The sequence below is a fragment of the Hydra vulgaris genome, chromosome 15, assembly GCF_038396675.1.
Source record: "Hydra vulgaris chromosome 15, alternate assembly HydraT2T_AEP".
Taxonomy (NCBI): Eukaryota; Metazoa; Cnidaria; class Hydrozoa; order Anthoathecata; family Hydridae; genus Hydra; species Hydra vulgaris.
The window spans coordinates 35030001-35052221 of record NC_088934.1 but is presented as its reverse complement, the minus strand read 5'-3'; the positions used below and the strand labels follow the sequence as shown (position 1 = coordinate 35052221).

The 22221-nt window shown below is 27.2% G+C and overlaps 1 protein-coding gene across 2 annotated transcripts in view; it reads left to right on the top strand.

Moving 5' to 3' along the window:
• Positions 1–1360: 1360 nt before the first annotated feature.
• Positions 1361–22221, top strand: part of LOC136091400 (TNF receptor-associated factor 3-like) — a 134780-nt gene continuing 113919 nt past the window's right edge. For both annotated transcript variants that reach the window (XM_065818914.1, XM_065818915.1), the window contains exons 1-3: positions 1361–1559; positions 10555–10609; positions 11213–11317. In XM_065818914.1, coding sequence (XP_065674986.1) covers positions 1393–1559; positions 10555–10609; positions 11213–11317 — 327 coding nt within the window. In that variant the 5' untranslated portion in view covers positions 1361–1392. The remainder of the gene's footprint in view (positions 1560–10554; positions 10610–11212; positions 11318–22221) is intronic.

Sequence of the window (22221 nt, the reverse complement as noted above, 5' to 3'; positions counted from 1 at the left end):
TTTTGATTAATTTTTATACGGATATAAGCAAAAGCTGAACCTCAATATAGTTTTAAATGAACCGGGACATATTTTTCCCGTCTGGCCGGAAAGGGTTAATATCTATTCTATTAAGAATAGGGACAGCTATAGGGTAGATTAGGGTATATTGAGCATCTTAAGGAAAAATTGAAATTTTTTTGAAAGCAGTTGTGCTGGATTCAATAGTCTTGCAAACAAACAGTTTTTAGGGATCACTACTCATGACCCACTTAGATTTATTTAGACATACTAAATTTTTTTAAAAAACACGGAGATTTTTAAAAATATAGCAAAACTGCTTATGTTATCGAGACCACTAGATAATATTAGCACATTAGTAAGAAAAGAAAAACCAACCTGTAAATTAGAACTAACTTTTGGAATACAATGAATCCTTATTAACAAAGCATATCATCAAAAGATCAAGTTTTAAGCCACTTTTTATTGAAATAATAACAAATTGTTTTACGCAAAAAAGTCAATTTTTTTTTTTTTTTTTTAATTCAACTCTTTAAACGATAAAAATACAACTTTGTGAGATTTAAATACAGAAAAATATTTATTTATGTTATAATAAAAAATTTTTTTACTATGTTTTGCTTTTATTTAAAAAGCAATTAAAACCCCTGCAATTTTAAGACTTTTAACTAGGTAATTTCAATCAAAAACACTGTTTTATTAAAGAATGCTCATATTACATATAATGATATCTTCAATTGACGTCAAAAATAAATGTTTCTATGCATTGTTTCCAAACAAAAAAAGGAACGGATTTATAGCTAATATATTTTTCTTTATAAAATCCTAAATATCAATAATTAAACATAAAAATTTCGCTCAACAGATTGTTCATGTGTAATCATAATATTTTAACAAAGGAAAAAATTCAGTTTAGTCTAATTAGATGAGACTCGCTAACTGCTGCGTTTAGTTTTACGCGAATTATACTGCTCTCTATTATAACCACATAATGTCAATTCTAAAAACATGATGCAACTTGAACTTTACTGCTTACATCTTAGAAATCTTTTAATATGCTCATATTACCTAGATGCTCATATTACATTAAAACGCTTCATTGGTTACTTAAAAACTTATTGTTATATATTTGCTTTTTTGATTTAACTCGTAATACGTAACGGCAAACAATGAAATAACTTTAATGACATTTTATTGAAAATAATTTTAATAAAATGTCAGAATGCTATGTCGAAATCATAGACAAAAAAAAATAGCTTAAGAATAAATTTTGTTTTCAGAAAAAAAAAATTATAAAGAAAAAAAAACTATTATTCATTTTTAATGTTTAAATTAAATTACTTATTGCATAGGATAACTAGGTCCATTTTTTTAGAAGCAAAGAAAATTTAAATGGAAAATTTGTATGCGGAAAAGTTCGGTGGATACGATGTACATTTTTTACAAGAGCTTTTAGATGAACTTGAATGCCCTGTGTGTAAAATGGCTCTTCGTGAACCTATTTTAACAATGTGCGGTCATCGAATTTGTTTGTCATGCTCAGAAGAAATGAGAAAAAGGTACAATCTTAATGTTTAAAAACAAAGTAATGTAGCATGCATTATAAAATACATTTAGTAGGTTACATTATTACTTTTTTTAATTTAAGTTTTTTTAAATATATTTACTTCCAACAAGGCTGCAAGTGACCACTAATGGAGTTCGAAGTTACTGAAAGAAAAAAAAAAGTTTAAGAAGCTAGGTAACGAATAGTAGACGACTTTAAAGATTGCAAATTATATGAATCAGGAAAACAAGATGAAGGGAGCAGATTTCAAAGAATTGGTGTTCAAGAAAAAAAACTTAAAAAGAACTTTTCTTTTTGACACTTATGAATAGTCAAAACAAAAGAACAAAACTTGATTAAATGACGAGTCACGCAAGAATGAAGTTTAGTAGATGACACAAAAGACGCTAGCTCTTTAGAGCAACGCCAGTATGCTATTTAAAGAAAAAAGAAAGAGAATCAACATTACGATAATGTTACTATGATTGAAGGTTGGCTACGAGAGCAGGTGAATTTATATTTGCAATGTATTTTTGCACCTTATCTGAACGAGAAAGGGCATCGTTTGAAGATTTGTTCCAGATATAGAAACAGTATTCCATACAAGGGTGGATTAGAAATTTATAGAGAAAGAGAATAAAATCTGGAGTTAGAAAGTGACAATCACGATAAAGAGATGCAACCTTAGCAGATGTAACTTTTGTAATGGACTAGATAAATGATTTCCAGCAGGTTGGACGTAAGAGTTAATCCTAAAAGACGAAGTTTAGATAATTCATCAAGTAGATTACCGTTCATAAATATATTTAGGCCTAGATTATTTTAAAATTGGCTGAAAAAACATTTTTATCTGAGTTTTATCTGAGTTAAATTTTACCAGCCACTGAGAGCCCAATACTGTAACAGAAGTGATATCCTTTTCACGCTCAAACGCCCTATCCAAGCAATCAGAGAGTGTTGGCTTCTAATAAGACAATAATAAATGGTAGCATCATTAGTGAACAATGCCAACTTAGGTGTGAAAATGTAAATTAAAAAAATATAAGGCCAAGAATGAGTTCTTAGGAAGTCCCTGAAGTTAAAGAAAATGAAGAAAGTGCTGGTTATGAAAGAAAATTTTTTTACTACGATTGGTAAGGAAGAATTTATTAGTGTAAAAGATGTTATCTGATATACTTTATGTAGAGAGCTTATGAAGAAGATTAACATACCAAACTTTATCATAGGCTTTAGAAATGTCAAGAACATTAACTCTAACCTCTATAGATCTATCTAATGCTAGATAAAACATTATTTTATTTCAGGCCTGATAAAAAGTTGTTACTGTTATCAAGTCAGCAGTAAAATGAGAAGATCAAAACCCGTATTGATGATCAGAAAGTAAGTTATTAGATTCAAAGATTGTTAACTTGCTTATGATAGTGAGAAGACTAATGGGGCGGCAGTTGAACGAGTCAAATTGATCTCCAAATTTTTTGAACATAACGATAACAGATGCCGCATTACAGCAGGGTGGAAATCAAAAATCTGATAATATTTGTTAATAGTTTTAAAAGAATAAACAACCACTTCGGAGAACACATCTGCAAGACCATGACAGGTATGTAGTCCGGACCACAAGCTGCAAAAGAGTTTAAGCAGGTAATCAATTAAAATACAAATGATGAGAGTGAGACGAATGTCATGCAATGGATCATTCAAATCTGTTTGTCGGTTATGACAGATAGGGTGTGATTAGAGAAATCAAGAAATGAGATTGGTTAAAAGTTCTTAAAAAACAACTCAGCTTTGTCTTTAGGTGAAAGTATAAAATCTGAACTATGCAAGAGAGGTAGAATATCGGATTTGGCCTTATTATAGACACTGTTAAAGAATCTACAGAAGTCTCTTGAGTATAATTTTTCAGATAAAATGCGATTTTTCAGAATAGCAGGCTTTGGTTTTAGACAAAAACTTTTTACATGCTTTCTAGCAAAAGTAAAATAGCAAATAGACGTCTATTTTTTTTAAAATTAATTTGGTGATAGATATTAAAGAATGAAGGTATTGAATGTTACGGTTAGAAATTAAAGCAGCACAATGAAACGAAAACCATAGTGAATATTAAGACTTGACTTTTAATCGTCGAGAGGTAATATAATATTCCATGCTAGCATGAATTCAAGAAGTTACATAAGAACCAAGTTTGTCAGCGGAAGACAAAAGTTTCTACCCAAGGACCATCACGAAGATAGTCACGGATATAATCCTAGTCAGATTTACGGTAGTTGTGAGAAATACAATAATAGGGAGATACTGATGATGAAAAAGAATGAGATAATAGTTTTAGCAAAATCAAACCGTGATCAGAAGCACCTAAGGGTAAATGTAGGCACGGACGACAATCAGAAACAAACAATAAGTCGAATAGAGAATGTAAATGATTGGAATTGCATGAAAAGTGAGTTAGAAAGTTGACTACTTGTGTTGGGAATTGAGCATTGCAAAAGTTGTGGGTCTTATTACCTGCAGAGTCTAGAGCCTTACCATTCACAGTAATAAGCATTAAAGTCAATTACGATATTGTTTGAAGGATAAGGAGTAAGTTAATTTGATCAAAAATAATATCTAAAAGAGTGCAGTCAAAAGATAAATGAGAGTAACGTAGAACAAATAGAAAGGTGATATAGTTTGGATTGGTGCAAAACGAAAGCACATAAAAATTTACCCATATGAATCCGCAGACATAATCGTCTGCGGATTCAAATGGGTAAATTTTTAAAAATATAAATGCGCAGGCTAAGCATGCGACTTTAAGAGTCTCAACGAGTTATAGGAAAAAGCTATCAATTTTGAGATTACAAGATGCGACAGTTATACATATATATATATATATATATATATATATATATATATATATATATATATATATATATATATATATATATATATATATATATACATATGTATATATATATGTATATATACATATATATATATATATATATATATATATATATATATATTTACGTATAAATATATGTATATATATATATATATATATATATATATATATATGCATATATATATATATATATAGATATATATATGCATATATATATATATATACATATATATATATATATATATATATATATATATATATATATATATATATATGTATATATAAATATGTATATATATATATATATATATATATGTATATATATATTTATATATATATATAAATATATATATATATATATATATATATATATATATATATATATATATGTATATTTATATATATATGTATATATATATATATATGTATTCATATATATATATATATATATATATATATATATATATATATATATATATATATATATATATACATATATATATATATATATATATATATATATATATATATACATACAGGGTACATATATATATATATATATATATATATATATATATATATATACATACAGGGTGGTACTTGGAAAACACATATATGATTGGGCTCACATTATTAGCGGTGTCCAGCAAGGCTCAGTTTTAGGCCCAATACTTTTCACATTTTACATAAATGACTTTTCTGACAATTTGAAAAGTGTCAGTAAACTAAATGCAGATGATTGTAAGTTAACGAATGAGCTACAAATAAATAGTATTCCTAACGATACCACTGACATTCAAACTGATTTAGATAAAATCACTGAGTGAACAAATGTTTGGTTAATGAAGCTGAACCTAGAAAAGTTTAAAGTTATGCATATGGGAAGGAACAACCCCTCAAACTCAAACAGCCCTCTCAAACTACTCACTTCAAGATACAACCAAGTATTTAAATTACGATTAGGAAAAATAAAATGTAGAAAAAGATCTTATTATATTCGTTTCAAATGATGCTAAATATTTCCATCAAGTTATTCATGCTAGTAATAAAGCTAACAGAATGCCTAATATGTTAAAAAAAAAACGTTTATATCAAGGGATTTAGTGTTGTGAACCAAATGATACAAAACATATGCCAGGCCTAACGTGGTATATGCAGTCATTGATTGGTCACCCTACAAAATAAAAGATATAAAGATTATTGAGAAAAATCAAAGGCGATCTACAAAAGTCCCAACCATATGCAAACATCTTGGTTACACAGAGAGATGCATTAGGTTTCAAATTCAAAAACTAGAGGATTATAGAATAAGAGGAGACTTAATTTAAAAGTTTAAAATTGATAAAGGTCTTATCATCATTAATTGGCACACTAAACCTGTCATTCGTCCAGCTCGATGTGGTAAACAAGAACAATTTGTACGCGAATTTACCAGAAATTGTGATCCATGATATCATTTTTTTTGTAATCGTAATGCTAAGCATTGGAATGCACTCAATGATGCAATAACTAACTGTTCTTTAACGAATGAATTCAAACGAATGCTTAAAATTCAGTAAATCGTTGCCTACAGTCATTATATGACTTTTATAAGATCTGTATCCTATTTGCAATTCATATACTATTACTATTTTACTATATATATACAGTCACGGACAAAAGTTTGGAAACACATAAAAAAATTGCAAGTGAAAAATAGCAAATGTGTAATAATATAAACAAAATAAAAGTAACAATAAGCACCATAGCTGATTGACTAAAAATAGTTCATATTGCACAAAAATAAAGTAGTTTGTTTAAATTTTTTAGTATTTTGTATGGCCGCCACAATTTTTTATAACAGCTGCTATACGACGGGGCATTGAATGAATTAGGGAACGACAGTAATCTTCGGTGATATCTGATGTCCAGGCTTGCTTGACTTTTTCAAGGAGATCAGCCTGAGAGGTTAAATTGCTTTCTGCCACTTTTCTCTTCATAGTGTACCACACATTTTCAATGGGATTTAGATCAGGCGAGTTACCTAGCCATGGTCCCAAGATTTCAAAACCTGATGATGTAAACCACTGTTTCACTGCTTTAGTACCATGGCATGGCGCCCCACTATGTTGAAAGACTGTGGTTCCATTTATTTCCATAAAATTAGGCAGTTTTTTTTTTTATAACACTTAAGTAAACATTGCCATTGACGGTAGTTCCGTCTGGCATATCCCAGAGACCTACACGGTCAAACACTGATATTGCTCCCCAGATCATCAGCTTCTTTGGTTGTTTGACAGTGGGAAACACGTTCTTGCTATTGTACTTCATTAGTGCTGGACGCCAAACTTTTGGTGCATAGGAAGTAAATTGTGTGAACGTTGACTCATCACTAAACATAACTCGTTCCCAATCATGCTCGGACCAGCCTTTGAATTTCTCACAAAATTGCAATCGATCTTTAATGTTTTTCAACAACAGCTTTGGCTTTCTTGCTGGTCTGCAGCTTTTAAAACTTTTTTCAGGTAATCTTCTTCGAGTAGTTTTGTTGCTCATGTTTCTGCAGCTTTCCGGTAGTCTACTTCTTATGAACCCAGACGTTGCACGAGGCGTGCATACAGCAATCCTATAAATCTCACGATCATCTTGCACTGTAGTTCTCCTTGGAAGGCCAGAGCGAGGGCGTGAAGAATACGTTTTAGTGTCACGGATCCGTTTAAATGTTTTACAAGCTGTACCAGGTGATATATTTAAGATCTGCCCATATGCTTTAAATGACTTGCCTTCGGATCGCAATATTACCACCTAAGCTCGTTGAGTAACTTTCAGCTCTTGTTTCTTACCCATTCTGTAATAAAAAAAGAATAAATTGATATAATATAAAAACAGAAATGAACAATAATTATGTTTGCCTAAGTTAGTTCAGTATTTACAGACAGTATAGTTTCTTAATAATTTTAACATTACATGTACTGTACTGTATACCTGATGTACACACCTGTATACAGGTTAGCAATTACAGCTACAATTACAGTAATTTAATTCATTATTAATACAGTCATTAACTTATTTTACACATAGCAACAGTTTATTATCACTCACTTTTCTACAAAGCTAAATAAATAAAATATAACAACAAATTTATTTAAAGCAACACAAAGTTAATCTTACCTTTATGATTTGCAGAGGGTAATAAAATCCAAATTTGCCTTAATTACTATGTTTATACAATCAACTTTAACACGTTTTATCAAATAGCCAATTACTTTAATATTATGCAAGCATCAATATAATGATTTACGGGTGCCAAGGTAATTTGCAATGAATTATCCTAAAATATCACTAAAAATTACAGTGTTTCTAAACTTTTATCCGTGACTGTATATATATATATATATATATATATATATATATATATATATATATATATATATATATATATATATATATATATATATATATATATATATATATATATATATATCGTACACCTAGATCAAAGGTGCCGTAAGTCAAAATTTATGGATATTGAGTTATGAATGCCATTTGATTGTATGTTATGTGTTGTACATGGTGACAAAATACCACAAGTTTAAAACAAATGTTTATAAAATGACAGATACAAATGGCACTCTTAGTTAGAAAAAATATTAAAAAATTAAAATTTCAACTCTGATTTTCTCAATTTGACACTTTTTGACTTGTGGCACCCTTAATCTGGGTGTACGAAATATATATATATATATATATATATATATATATATATATATATATATATATATATATATATATATATATATATATATATATATATATATATATATATATTTATATATATATATATATATATACATATATATATATATATACATATATATATATATATATATATATATATATATATATATATATATATATATATATATATATATATATATATATATATATATATATATATATATATATATATATACCTATTTTAATTGATATTTAAGTATAATATAAAGGTAAGTTGTAAAAATAAATATAAAATAGGAACTATTTTTTGTTTAATTTATTCCGATAATCATGGAAAAGTTCTCAAAAAATTTCAGCAAAGTAGAATTAAATGAGGTAATAACTGCTGCAGATTTATTATTTTTATGATCATCAGCAAAGCGATGAGTTTGTATTCATGTTCGAACATATTCTTCGGCATTAAACCTATCTTATAGTGGCCCATGCATTTTAATAAATGATAAATTGCAAATTTTTTAATCAACAATTGATTCCTAATGTCAATCAAAATAAGATTCATAATTAAACCAAATTTCATAAAGAGGTAATCTAATTCTTTTTCCCCATTACCAGAATGAATATCATTTGGGCATTCCATTGTTTCGAAAATCAAAATCTCCTCTATTAAATTTATTTTTAAACAACGTAGAACATGTGATTAGTCTGTGACTAATACTGTTAATATTACTTTGCAAAAACTGATTTCTATTAATGCCCCATTTTTCAAGGTATCTTACGGTTTCAAAATTTTTTTGAAAATGATTAATACCACTTAATTACTCTAAGGTATCGCTATTATATAAATCTCTAGTCGGTGATTTGAACAGTGCCATTTAATAAGACTTGAATACTTTTTTATTAACTGTGAGGCGACTCAAAAATTTTTTCCTAACATAACGCTCGCTTTGTCACTAATAAATGAAATTAAAATGTGCGCTAAATATTTGTCGTCAAAGCTGTAACTTTCAATTCATTTCAAAAACGGTTTGTTATGGTACTCGCTGTTTAATTCTCTAATTCTATGAAGTCCAGAAACATAAATTGTGATTCTTCCGTTTTAGTTTTCTCACATTTAAAAGTTATTATTGTTTAATTTACTTAATGTTGTGGATTCATCTCCAAAAATCGATCTTTCGCCATTTTTTTGAGTTATTGAAACAAATCTTTGATTTCATTTTTTTTTTTTATTATCATAACAATATTATAATATTAGAAAAAGTTGATCTTAATTTCAAACTTAAAACAATAACTTGACGATCATATTTTGCAATGTAAGGAACCTTAAACAATAAGTTTTGTCAAAGCTAACAGCGACAATATTTAAACGGTCAATAACTTTTTCCATTGGTTATTTTCTGCTTCTGTTAAAAATCTCTCAGCATTAATATGTGGATTACTCTTAGAATAACAATTTTTTTCCCAATTGTGGGCAGTCAAATGTCAACTTTGCCCTTCTATCGTTTCTCAACACTGCCAGTTTGGGACGTTTATGACATAATAATAGTTATCTGGCTATTGTAATTTTCTACTAGTTCTGTGTTGACAGATTTCATATTGTCATTGTCACATTTCAATTGTTTACAAAAATAATCAATTATTTTAGATAATATCCGTTTTTCTCTCTTTTTACATATTTATGTTAAAATCTTACTGAAAAATTTAAATGGAGATTGATTATAAACCAATTTGCTAAATTTCTGCTTTTAAAAAAATCATAATGAAAAGTTATGCCTTTTTAATTTAATTTGTTTTAATAACAGAATGAAAACTATAGCGCTATTAACTTTGTACATGTACTAGACTTAATGTATCTTACATTCATTTTAGATAATAATACGAGTAATTTATATAAAACTTAACTTTAAACCTTAAAAAAATTTAACTTCTGCTTTCCTTGTAATGGGAATAAATGCAACGTGACACGAACTAATAATTAACTATTTTTTGTCATTTAATTATTTTACTATTGTTTGAGCCAATACTGTTTAAAAACTTAGAAATAAAAGTATCAAAATATTGCAAAGTTGTCAAAATAATATAATGTATTTTTAAATAATTTAAACAAAAGAAAGTGTGAAGAAAATAAGGCGTGAAATATTTAATCAAAATACAAATAAATCACATATGTTAAAATTCACTGCATCTTGTAATATACGCGGAATAAATAGAAAAAAATAATCATATGAAATACCAAATGAAAATTAAACAATTTTAATTTTCATTTGGTATATGTAAAAAAAATAGATATAACTTTTAAATTTATATATATATTTTTTTACTTTGTTAACGTAAAACTTTTAGTTGATGAATAGCTGTATTATTTAAATGACATAGTTAAGTATAAAATTGCAAATTTTTTCTGTTTTAGAAATAATGGAGTTTTAATTTGCCCATTGGACAATACTATTTTAAAACCTGAGCAGGTAAATTTGTTTTATTTTAATTATTTTTTATAATAATTTAATGAAATAGTTTACTTTTTGTTTTTTTACATTTATTATATTGATATTTGATTGTCTATTTATTTAGTTTTCATTTTCTATTTTTTGAAAAGGAAAGTCTCTTAATCATTTTTTAGTGCTATCAATTTGTAAATTTATATAGTTTTTTAGAAAATCTTGGCGCTTATAAAAGATATTGTGTCTTATTCTTGCTCTAGACAGGGGCGATTATACGAATTAAATGAAAGGGAGGGGAGGGGGTAAATTCTTAAAAATATTGACTGACTCGGAGTAAGATCTTCAAATCTAAAATTTACTCGACTGAAATGTGTCAAATACCCGACTAGCCGATTATGTTCCTCAAAAAACCGAGTATAACTTGAAAATCACCTTCTTTAGGAGTGGGAGAGTAAAATCGCCTCTAGCCTTAGAAATGTGTATTTGTTATATGATATCTATTGTATTTATATATTTAAACGACAAAAAAATAATAATTAAAAAATAGTTATAAAAAAACTAATAAATTCATTTATTTATAAAAACTTGTTTCCTACCTAAAACTGATAAAATGTTTTTTTTCTATAGATTTTTCCCGATAAAGCTATTGAAAGAGCCATTCTGCAATTAAAAGTTAAATGTAATAATTTCTTGAAAAATTGTCAATGGACCGGAGAACTAAAAACAATTAATGTATGTAGTTTAAATTTTGTTGTAAAATATCTAATATATTTAATGCATCAGTTTAACTCTAGGCATTCTAAAGCATATAAGTAGGGCTAGGCATTCTAAAGCATATAAGTAGCGATTAACATTTCATAGCGGAGCATCAGTGAACGAAAACATTCTTTAGCAGAATATTAGTTGACCTATTTTGAGCGGCATTTTGAGCGGTCCACTTAAGTTTTGTTCATCGGTTACTTAGTGGATCAATAGTGCAGATACCAAAATAGGCTAGCCAAAATAACTTTAGTTAGAACCACTTTACCACATGTTAGAATGATATGGTCTAGCCAATTTTAATAAATGCCTCTAATGGTTCACTAAGTAACCGATAAGCAAAACTCTTAGATTTACTACAGATTCACTACAACTATGTTTCCTTGAAATAAATGATTAATAAAGATAAAGCGTTATTCATTTTTTTAGTTTTAACATCGTTATAATTTTTTTGTTTATTTATCTTTTGTTGTTATAATAACATTTTAAAGTTTTTTAAGAAACAGAATTTTTTTTTTCATTATTCCAGTACCGGTAGCAAAAAATAAATTTACATTGCAACAGTATCGCGGTTTACAATGACGTCTGAAAAAAATTCTCATATTTGGAAACAAATTTTTATTGGAAAGTAAAGCGAAATCATTCTTTAATTATTTTTGTGAAAACTTTGTTTAGTCGAACTTAAATTCCATTTGTTGACTTCAAGTTTCTTATGCTATTTAGAGCACAACCATTAGAATTTTCTTACAAAATGGTTTCAAAAAAGACAAAAAATATGGAAAAAGATTTTCAATTTTTCTTAATGAGTGGACTTCAGTTAAAATTAAAAGGTATTTTTGTCCTAATTTAAATTGTTCAAAAAAACTTAATTATAGTTGTGGAATGATAAGATGCCTTTAGAAAGAGCACTTAGTATTGCTATTAAAAAAGTTAAATCATTTTGGCTCAAATTTGATAATTGACATCTTTGGGTGAGTTAGTGATGGTGCGTCAGTTATGAAAATAATGTGACGGGATCTGAAAGTTGCCTACCAACTTTGCTATTGCAATTAAATTCATCTTGCAACACATGTAATATTCTTTACAAGAAAAAATGATCAGCAATAGAAACACCTGGAGAAAACTTAATTAATGGAGAAGGAAATAAAAATGAAGAATCTTATTCCAATTCCAATGGTGATAATGACAACAAACAATGCTAGAAGTAGGAAAGTATCAGCTCTGTTGACAAGAAAATACAATTTAATGAGTTATTAAAATCACCGCTAAAAAAGAAACCCATCAAAACATTTGTAGATCAGATTTAGGAAAAAAACTTAGGCAGATTTATTTCACTAAAGCAAGATTAAGTTCTCTAATCAGAATGTTAAAACGATTCCTGGATTTAAAAAATGTTATTGAAAAAGCTGTCTTAGAAATAATCAGAACAGATTAGATTTTAACTAAAAGAAGAAACCAAAAAACATTTCTGATATTGTTCAAGCTCTTCACAAAGAAGAGCTAAGTGTTATGGCACTGGGAGAAAGAGAGTATGATCTGATAAAACCTGATAAAACAGTTTTGCTTTTACTTGAAAATCTTTGAAAGCTGTATACTAATATTGATCGAAAAATATTCCTGTTGAGAAAATCACTTAATATATTATTGCTGGTTGAATATGCTTTTTACATAATATAGATGACTTTTAATCAGATTTTACCCGAATAAAATGAAGTTTGCAAAATTAGATCAAGAAATTAATATACATTTATTTCCACATAAAGAAGTAGAAGCAATACTTTAGGCTGATACTAAACCTGGAAATAATTAGAAATAAAAAGTAAAGCTGAAGAACAAGCAAAAATGATATCAAATATAACTTCAGCATCAAGAAAAACAAAAGGACTAACTAGTAAGTCATCCCCTCAAGACGTTTTGACTTGTATTAAACAAGAAAAGGCAAGATTTGGAAGCACTGGTAAAAGGCCAAGTTCTTCAGAAAAGGTTTATCATGTTATATTAAACCTCTCATCATTTTATATGGACGCAGAAAGAAGTTCAAGTGCTGCTGCTTTATTTGTTATTAAGTTATGAACTAGTTTTAATGATGACACTGTTAATAACTTATGTTTTTTAACATAATATCTGATAAAAATAAACAAATAAAATAATAAGAAGTTGCATTTACTTGTTGAATCTGTAAAAGTTTGTTTATCAAAGTAATGGTAGTTAATCAATAAATTTTTTGAAAATTATTTGTCAATCAATAATTCAAAATACGTAGTGCTCTTCCACTCTTTCAAGTTAAGTTTTTTGAAAAAATTTTTAGTAACTTTTAAGAGATTTTATTTCTTATTAAAACGTGTTTTATTCAGTGGCGGATTGAGGTTTAGTGTAGTGTGGAGGGGGGCAAGCTAAGAAGAAGGAGGGGATAGGTTTTGTATTTTGAACCGCATAAATTATTTCCCTGATAGCACTTATAAATAAAACATTTTATAAGTAGCTTTATTATGTGACTTTTATCATATATATTACATACATGTAAGACACTAAACAACCCAAAGTTTTTTGAGTTTCCTAAGTTTACTTTAGTTAACAATTATCTTTTGTAATAACTACACTTATCAGTTAGTTTACACAAATTTTTTTCTGCGAGACATCATTGAAGCAAAACGATTTATTGACAAGTCAAAGTCAATGCTTTCAGCAAGCTCACGTTCAGTAGAAATTAATGCTAAGTAGATGGCATTAATCTTTCTGTAATCTTTTATTTGTAGGTCAGACACATCTTTGAAAAACTCATGCTCTACGACTGCCTCAGTGTTTACGTCGTTACAATAAATTTGATAATAGTTTTTAAATGAATTTATATTTTTTCCAGACAATTATGACAGGTCAAGGCAATCAAAATGTGTAACTGTGTTACTAGAGTGGTGAAATTGTTCATTTATTTGGGTTATAACTGTATCCAAAACATTAAAGTAGGTTTCACATTTAATGAGTGCATTTGGATCATCAACTCTTTCATCACGCTACTCGCCTTTCTTTAATTTTAGTTTCTATTGTATGTTCTTTAGATTCTCCAAAGTTTATATCTACTAGAGTGGCTAGAAAAGGAAAAAAAGATTTAACAACAGCATCAACTACATGCTTCCTGCATGCCCATCTAGTATCAGAAAGTTGTTTCAAAGTGTCTACTGTTGATTCATATAAACTTTTCTGATGCTCTTGGAGAACATGAAATTGTGTTAAACTAGACACAAGGTACGTATACAAATTTTCAGCTCTGCCAAAAAGTAACAGGACATCGCTGTTTGCTCATATTGCGTCGATGGTCACTAAATTTAAAACTTGAGTGCAACATAGTTGGCATTTGGTAAAAGCGCTTTATGTTCGTGATAAATTAACTAGATGTGTAATTACAAAGTCAATTTCAGTAATTTTACTTAATTACTTTAATTGTTTGATGTACATAGAGTAAAGTTACTAGAATCTATGCAGTTTTGGGATTTTAAGTCCTTTGATAAGTTTTTATAAAAGCTCAAAAGTCATTGAGAAAAGTTAGGTAATTTTGTGATATGATATTTAATTTCGTGATAGTGGTTAGGTAATTTCGTGAATACACAATAATATTTAAATTTTTCTTTATTAATTAAGTATAACATCTGGTATAATATAACAAAAAATATCAACACTTGTTTTGAATTCATAACTATTCAATCAGACTTTAAGTTCATAAAATATAAATATAGTCAGGCTTATAAGTTAACAAAATTATAATAATACTTTCATTACTTTATATTTATATATAAAAAAAATATACTTTTAACATAGGTAGCTTAGAAAATAAAATAACAGACCTACAAAAAACTCTTAATATAATAACTATAATATTAACCATACTTATATCTGATTAACTTATTTTTCTAAATCACATTCTTGTTGACAACATGTATCACACATAAATACTTCACCAATGTCCTCATATGTTTGACAACTCTCATGATAAGGTACTAAACAATAGGAACACTGCACCCATTTTTTTCAATTCTTTTTTTTTACATCACTGTTGTAACTTTTTTTACAAACACCGCACTCCCAATCATCATCTTTTGAAGCATTTTTATTTTTTTTACTTTTTTTAGAACATACAGGAATAGAATCCTTTGAAGTTATTGGAATAGGTTGATCAGGAGGATCAACCTATTCCATATATTTATATTAAATATTTGCAGATTCGTATAGAGAAAGATATTATTATCATTTAACTATATAGTTATATCGTGCTTAAAACAATTTTTAATGTCATTATATTTAATAAAAGAAACATGATTAAAAATGTAAATTCATTTGAGGTGAAAACGTTAAGAAAATGTGTAACTGCGATAAGGAATCATAAGTTATAGGAAGTTAATAAAAAAACAAAAGTTTTACCATTAAATCAAGCATCTTTTCTAGTTTAATATTTAATAAAAATAATTTACTTACCTTAAAACACAAGTCTGGAAATAAAAATGTTGGACAAGTACTCCAAACAAATGTGCTGAACGCACGTTAAATAATGCTAAAGAATGTACAAACTGATAGTAAACAATTGACGTATCACACGCACCCAACGACTATTTGTGAATCGACAGTAGTACCCCGGGGTACCATTTGACGCAATTTCGATGTTTTTGACAAATAGGTATGTTTGCTACAAATGCCGAGCGAAATATCACGAAATTACATATATCACGAACATACCTTCCTTTACCCTACCATTATATGCTTGTCCTCTGCAGAGTTTATTAGTAATGTTTTGTTTTTCAAGCTCAGATAAAATTAACTTAGCAAATGCTACAGCATTGTTATATTTAGCTAATAGAACCTCATTTCAAGAAAATTACCTGCGTTATTAGTATCATTACTATCACCCGTTTCGCAATGTTGACGTTATCTAAAACGTCAACATTGCGAAACGGGTGATAGTAATGATCCTTTATGTCCTCTAAACGATAACCTTGTTTTGCTATATAAAAACGTTATGTTTATCATTAGATATATATTAGATATTGCAGAATTGATATATAAAATAGATCAATAAGCGTAGTTAGCCTTATGTGACTGCAATACCAGGTTCCAATCAACGTTGTCTCTTAAAAGATTTTGAAGTTGTTTTACTGGATTTTCATTGATCTGTTGTCTTTATTGGATTGAGAAGGAATACTATTAAATAATATATTGTTAGTATCTAGGAATGTTGGGAAATGATCCGATAAATCAGTTTTGATTATGTCTGTGTGAATTTACATTGATTAAAAAGTTATTTGACCGATAGAAAACAATTTATGGTGTTTGAAAAAAAACAAACATTTCCGACTGCCGTAACTTGTGGGATTCCCCAGGGCTCATTGTCGTATATCATTCTAAATATTTTGATATTTATTTTCAAAATTTTTTATTTGTCAACTCCAACGTAAACGATCATCTTAGATTACGCCATGAAAGTTTACTGAGTTTTCTCTTTTAATGTTAGTGTTATTCATTAATAGATTAGGAAATTTGATGGAAATATTTTTTGATTTATTTACTTTGCGGAACAAAACAAGTTTCGTTTTATCCATTATTTGGAGAAAGTTTATTACTTATAAACCACTCATTAACTTTCGATAAATGTTCGTCTGTTGTTTCAAATAGTGTATTAATATACCGACCCAGCCCTTAACGTGGGAGCAACGGGTTTATAAAATATTTTCTTTACTATTTTTATCTAAATTTATATTCATCAACAAATTTCAAATTTTATGCAATAATCTCTTATTTTTCAAAAACTATTTATATAAAGTTTTAACCCCCCTCAATTTGAGGGGGCTGTAAACATTGCAGGGTCATAAAAACTGAACATCCCAAGTATGTATATATATATATATATATGTATATATATATATATATATATATATATATATATATATATATATATATATATATATATACATTTATATATATATATACATACATATATATATAAATATATATACATATATATATATATATATATATATATATATATATATATATATATATATATATATATATATATATATACATATGAATATATATATATATATATATATATATATATAAATATATATATATATATATATATATATATATATATATATATTTATATATATATTTATATATATATATACATACATATATATATAAATATATATACATATATATATATATATATATATATATATATATATATATATATATATATATGAACATATGAATATATATATATATATATATATATATATTTATATAAATATATATATATATATATATATATATATATATATATATATATATATATATATATATATACATATATATATATATATATATATATATATATATATATATATATATATATATATATATATATATATATATATATACACTAGGGGTGTTCAGAAAAAAAAAATTTTAGAATTTGAAAAACCAAACCGTCTAGATTTGAAGCAAATGTGTTTAAACTTATTCACACAAAATTTCAGCGCCATTGAACCACTCTTTCCTTGCTGTCAAAGCACATGTTTGGAAATAAAAGACCTAAAAATGACCAAAAACGGATTACTTTAAGTGTCTTGAGGGCAAGGCTAGCATAAATATTTATAATAAATTATTTTTTCAGAGTTTAGATAAATATTTCTGTTTTTGATTAAAAGGTATGGTTTTTTTTCTTTCTTTTCTAAAAACAGTATAATTTACATTTTAAATTGGCTAAAAAAAGTTTATTATGTGGTGCGTCGTTGTTTTTATAACTTTTTCAACAATTAAATTCAAACTTTGTTATTTAGATTTATAACACAGTTTGCAAATGAATATATTCAAAATAAGAATATAATTAGTTATTTATGTACGTTTATGATTTGTAATATTTTAATTAGTATAAAATACTCCTCAAGTAATGACTACAATTTATTTATTTGTCTTCAAAAACTACACCTTGCATTTTTTTTACTTTTTTGCAAAATTTGGAGATTTTATTGCGAAAAATGTCCCTTATTTGCAGTATCAATCATATTCTCAAAAAATTAAACATGTACCAAAATACCTTACATCAATAGTAAATACGCAGTTATCAAGTAGCCTTTAAAAACAAATTATAAACAATTATGAAATAAAAAGGTTTTTTCAAATTTACCGAAAATGTTGATTTTGTAACATAGCTGGTTTTTGCATATCACGATTCAATATTATTTATAAAATGAAAAAAAATATTCTAAATATTTAAAAAGAATTCGTAGAAGTTTTTTCAATGGTTTATCTAATTAATCTTTTTTTTTTTTTTTGTTAGTGTTTTTTTTTTCGCTTAGGAGGAAAGACTGTCAGATAATCTTTTTTTGGTAAGGCTGGTGCAGCTTTTCCCCAATATCCTGAAAGCAGAGCGAACTCTGTCAACTGATACCAATTTGTTTTGCTTTTTTTTCTCTTCGTTGTTGTAACAATGGACATATTGCTGTATCATGCCGACGGGTCTTTCCGAATGGTCATTGACATCAAAAGGCTTTTGGCATATTTTTCAAAAATTTTAAACGAAGACTGTGAATGCCAGTATTGTGGTGGAAGTGAAAGCCAGTCTTTTATTGTTTCTTCACTTTAAGCACTAAAACTAAGCATAAGGCATAAAATAATCTCCGTTTATTTTCACCATTGCAGAACTAAGCATAAAGCATAAGCATAAAATAATCTCCTTTTTGATGTCTTTCTTTTTTTTGTTTTCATTTATAAAGCGTTCAGTCTTAGGTATTTTAAATAAAAGAATTGCAACTGCAATTTTTTTTTTTTATGTGAAGGCAAATCTTCATCCAATAGAGCTAGTGGAATCATAGTTGAGTTCAAGTACCAAGTGTGCTTATCAAGCGAATCAAGCACAGCATCAACTGCTTTTGGATTCCAACAAATATTTCTAAGTTGATGCATCTGATGGATAGCTTTAATATCTAATTTGAGGGCCTTTGACACATTACTCGATTCTAAATACCACTTGAAATGAAAACAGACCAAAAACTCCGCGATAAGCTTGATTTCTTTTATGACATTATTTTTTTGAACAAAGTTAAGTTGATAAAACAAATGCTGCATTTTCAAATAGTATATTGCTTTACCAAGAAAACGGGCACGATGGATAGCTCTAGTTTTCCTAATTTTATAAACAGAAGGTGGCGTACTTTTTTATATAACGGAGAATTTGAGGTTTTTTATTAGGCCTGAGATGTGTATTACTGATGACAATAAAGAAATTTTAACAATTGAACTTTTAGCCAATAGTTCTAAAAACATACTTATAAGCTGCTGTTATCGCCTACCATCTCGCCTTATTGAAAGTTTTAATGCATTTTTGTGTAATGATATTTAAAAAAATTGTTTTAAGGAAAAGAAACTAAATTATATAATTGGTGACGTAAATTTAAACTGTTTTGAATATCACATTAATAACAACATTAAAAAGTTTTACAATGACTTATTCGAACATGGAGCAATTCCACTAATTAACAAACCTACTAGAGTAACCTCAACTTCAGCTACCTTAATTGACAACATTATAACAACTGATATCTTTAATGAAACTGTTAAAAAAGGTATAATAAAAAGTGACGTTTCTGACCACTTCCCTATTTTTTTCTCTAATAATATTGACAACAAATTAAAACATAAAAAAGTCATTATCAAACGTTTTTTTCACCGATGCAAATCTAGCATCGTTTAAGGATCAATTATCTTTAATAAATTGGAACCATATAAACAGTTCATTTGAAGCTAATGAAGTATACAATACATTCTTTCAAACTTTCTATGAAATATATGATGCAAATTTTCCGAAACGTCAATTTATTATAACCAAGTTTAAAGTCGCCACGGGTCAATAAAGATCTTAGGAAATCCTCAAAAATAAAGCAAAAACTGTATATAAAGTACTTAAAAAAACCAACACCAGAAAATAAAGTTATTTATAAAAATTATGCTAAAATGTTTGAAAGTCAAAGAAAAAATTTAAAAAAGATATTACTATGATTTACTAGAAAAATATAAACATAATTCAAAATGCACATGGCAATTTATAAGTCAAATTACTAGAAATAGTATATTAAAATTGAGCTCAGTGCCTAACACTATAAAAGTTGATGACGTATTTTTATATGAACCCAAACAAATAGCAAGAGAATTAAATAAATATTTTGTGTCTGTTGGCCCTAATTTAGCCAAAAATATTCCAAATATGATTAATCCTATAAATGATTACGTGTTTCCAATAATCTTTAGTTTAGATAAATTTGAAGTATCTTCTTCAGAATTTGAAAGTGCTTTTAAAATGGTTAAAACTAATAAAGCAGTTGGTCCTGATGATATAAATTGTAATATAGTCATAGATTTACGCGATACCATAAAACGGATTCTTTTTAAAGTTTTTAAATGTTCTATAAATCAAGGAATTTTCCCCGATCGATTGAAAAATAGCCAAAATAAAGCCTATATTTAATAGAGGTGAGCCATCAAATGTCAGTAATAATCGACCAATATCTATCCTCTCTGTTTTTTCAAAAAATTTAGAAAGAATTTTGTTCAACCAAATATCTAATCATCTTGCTGTTAATATTATACTTTACAAAAATCAATACGGTTTTAAAAGAAGTAACTCTACTGAACATGCAATAAATCATCTTACTCGTAGTATAACTGATTCATTCGAAAAGTCAGAGTTTACTTTAGGCGTCTTTATAGACCTATCTAAAGCTTTCGACACAATTGACCATTAAATAGTGTTTAAAAAACTTGAACATTATGGTATCACCGGTAATGCTTTAAAAGTACTAAAAAGCTATTTAAAACATCGCAAACAATTTGCCTATGTCGACGGATCTTCTTCACAAGATTATCTAAATATAGATTATCTAAATATAACCTGTGGTGTTCCACAGGGATCTATATTAGGGCCCTTATTATTTCTGATTTATGTTAACGATCTCCATGAAGTCTCAAGATTAACAACTATAATGTTTGCTGATGATACAAACCTATTCCTATCTAATAAAAACATCAATAAACTTTTTTATGATATGAACATTGAACTAACAAAAATATCTGACTGGATCAAGCCAAATAAACTTTTACTCAACATTGATAAAACTAAATGGATTTTCTTTCATCCACAATTTAAAAAACATTTACTTCCAAGTAATATGCCTCTTCTTCATATTGATAATATTAAAATAAAAAGAGTAATTTTCACAAAGATTTTTAGGTATCATTGTAGATGAAAATCTATTAAGGAAGAATCACATCGGACATTTATGCAACAAAATTGCAAAAAGCATTGGAGTTTAATATAAAGCAAGAAGCGTTTAAAACAAACATTCATTAACTCAACTATATTACTCTTTTATACACTGTCATATTAATTATGCTAATATTGCATGGGGTAGTACCCATAAAAGTAAATTAAAGCCACTTTATTGATAGCAGAAGCGTATTGCACGTCTTATAAATTTCAAAAATCGTTTTAGTCAGTCAAGACCACTCTTACTTAACATGAATGTTTTTAATATATATCAAGTAAATGTTTATAATGTTCTTTGTTTTATGTTTAAATGTAAAACCAACTCATCTCCAGCTTCCTTTTTTGGTTTATATTCTTTAAAAGAAAAAAAAAAATATTTTTCAAGAAATGATAACTTTATTAAACAACCAAAATTTCAAACAAACTTTGGTAAATTTTGCATTTCTTTTCGTGGAGCTTTTTTATGGAACCAAATAGTTTTAAAATATTTTGATTTTTCTCATGAATGGAGTTATTATATGTTCATAAGAAAACTAGAAAAAGTAATTTTCTCAATTGAAAATAT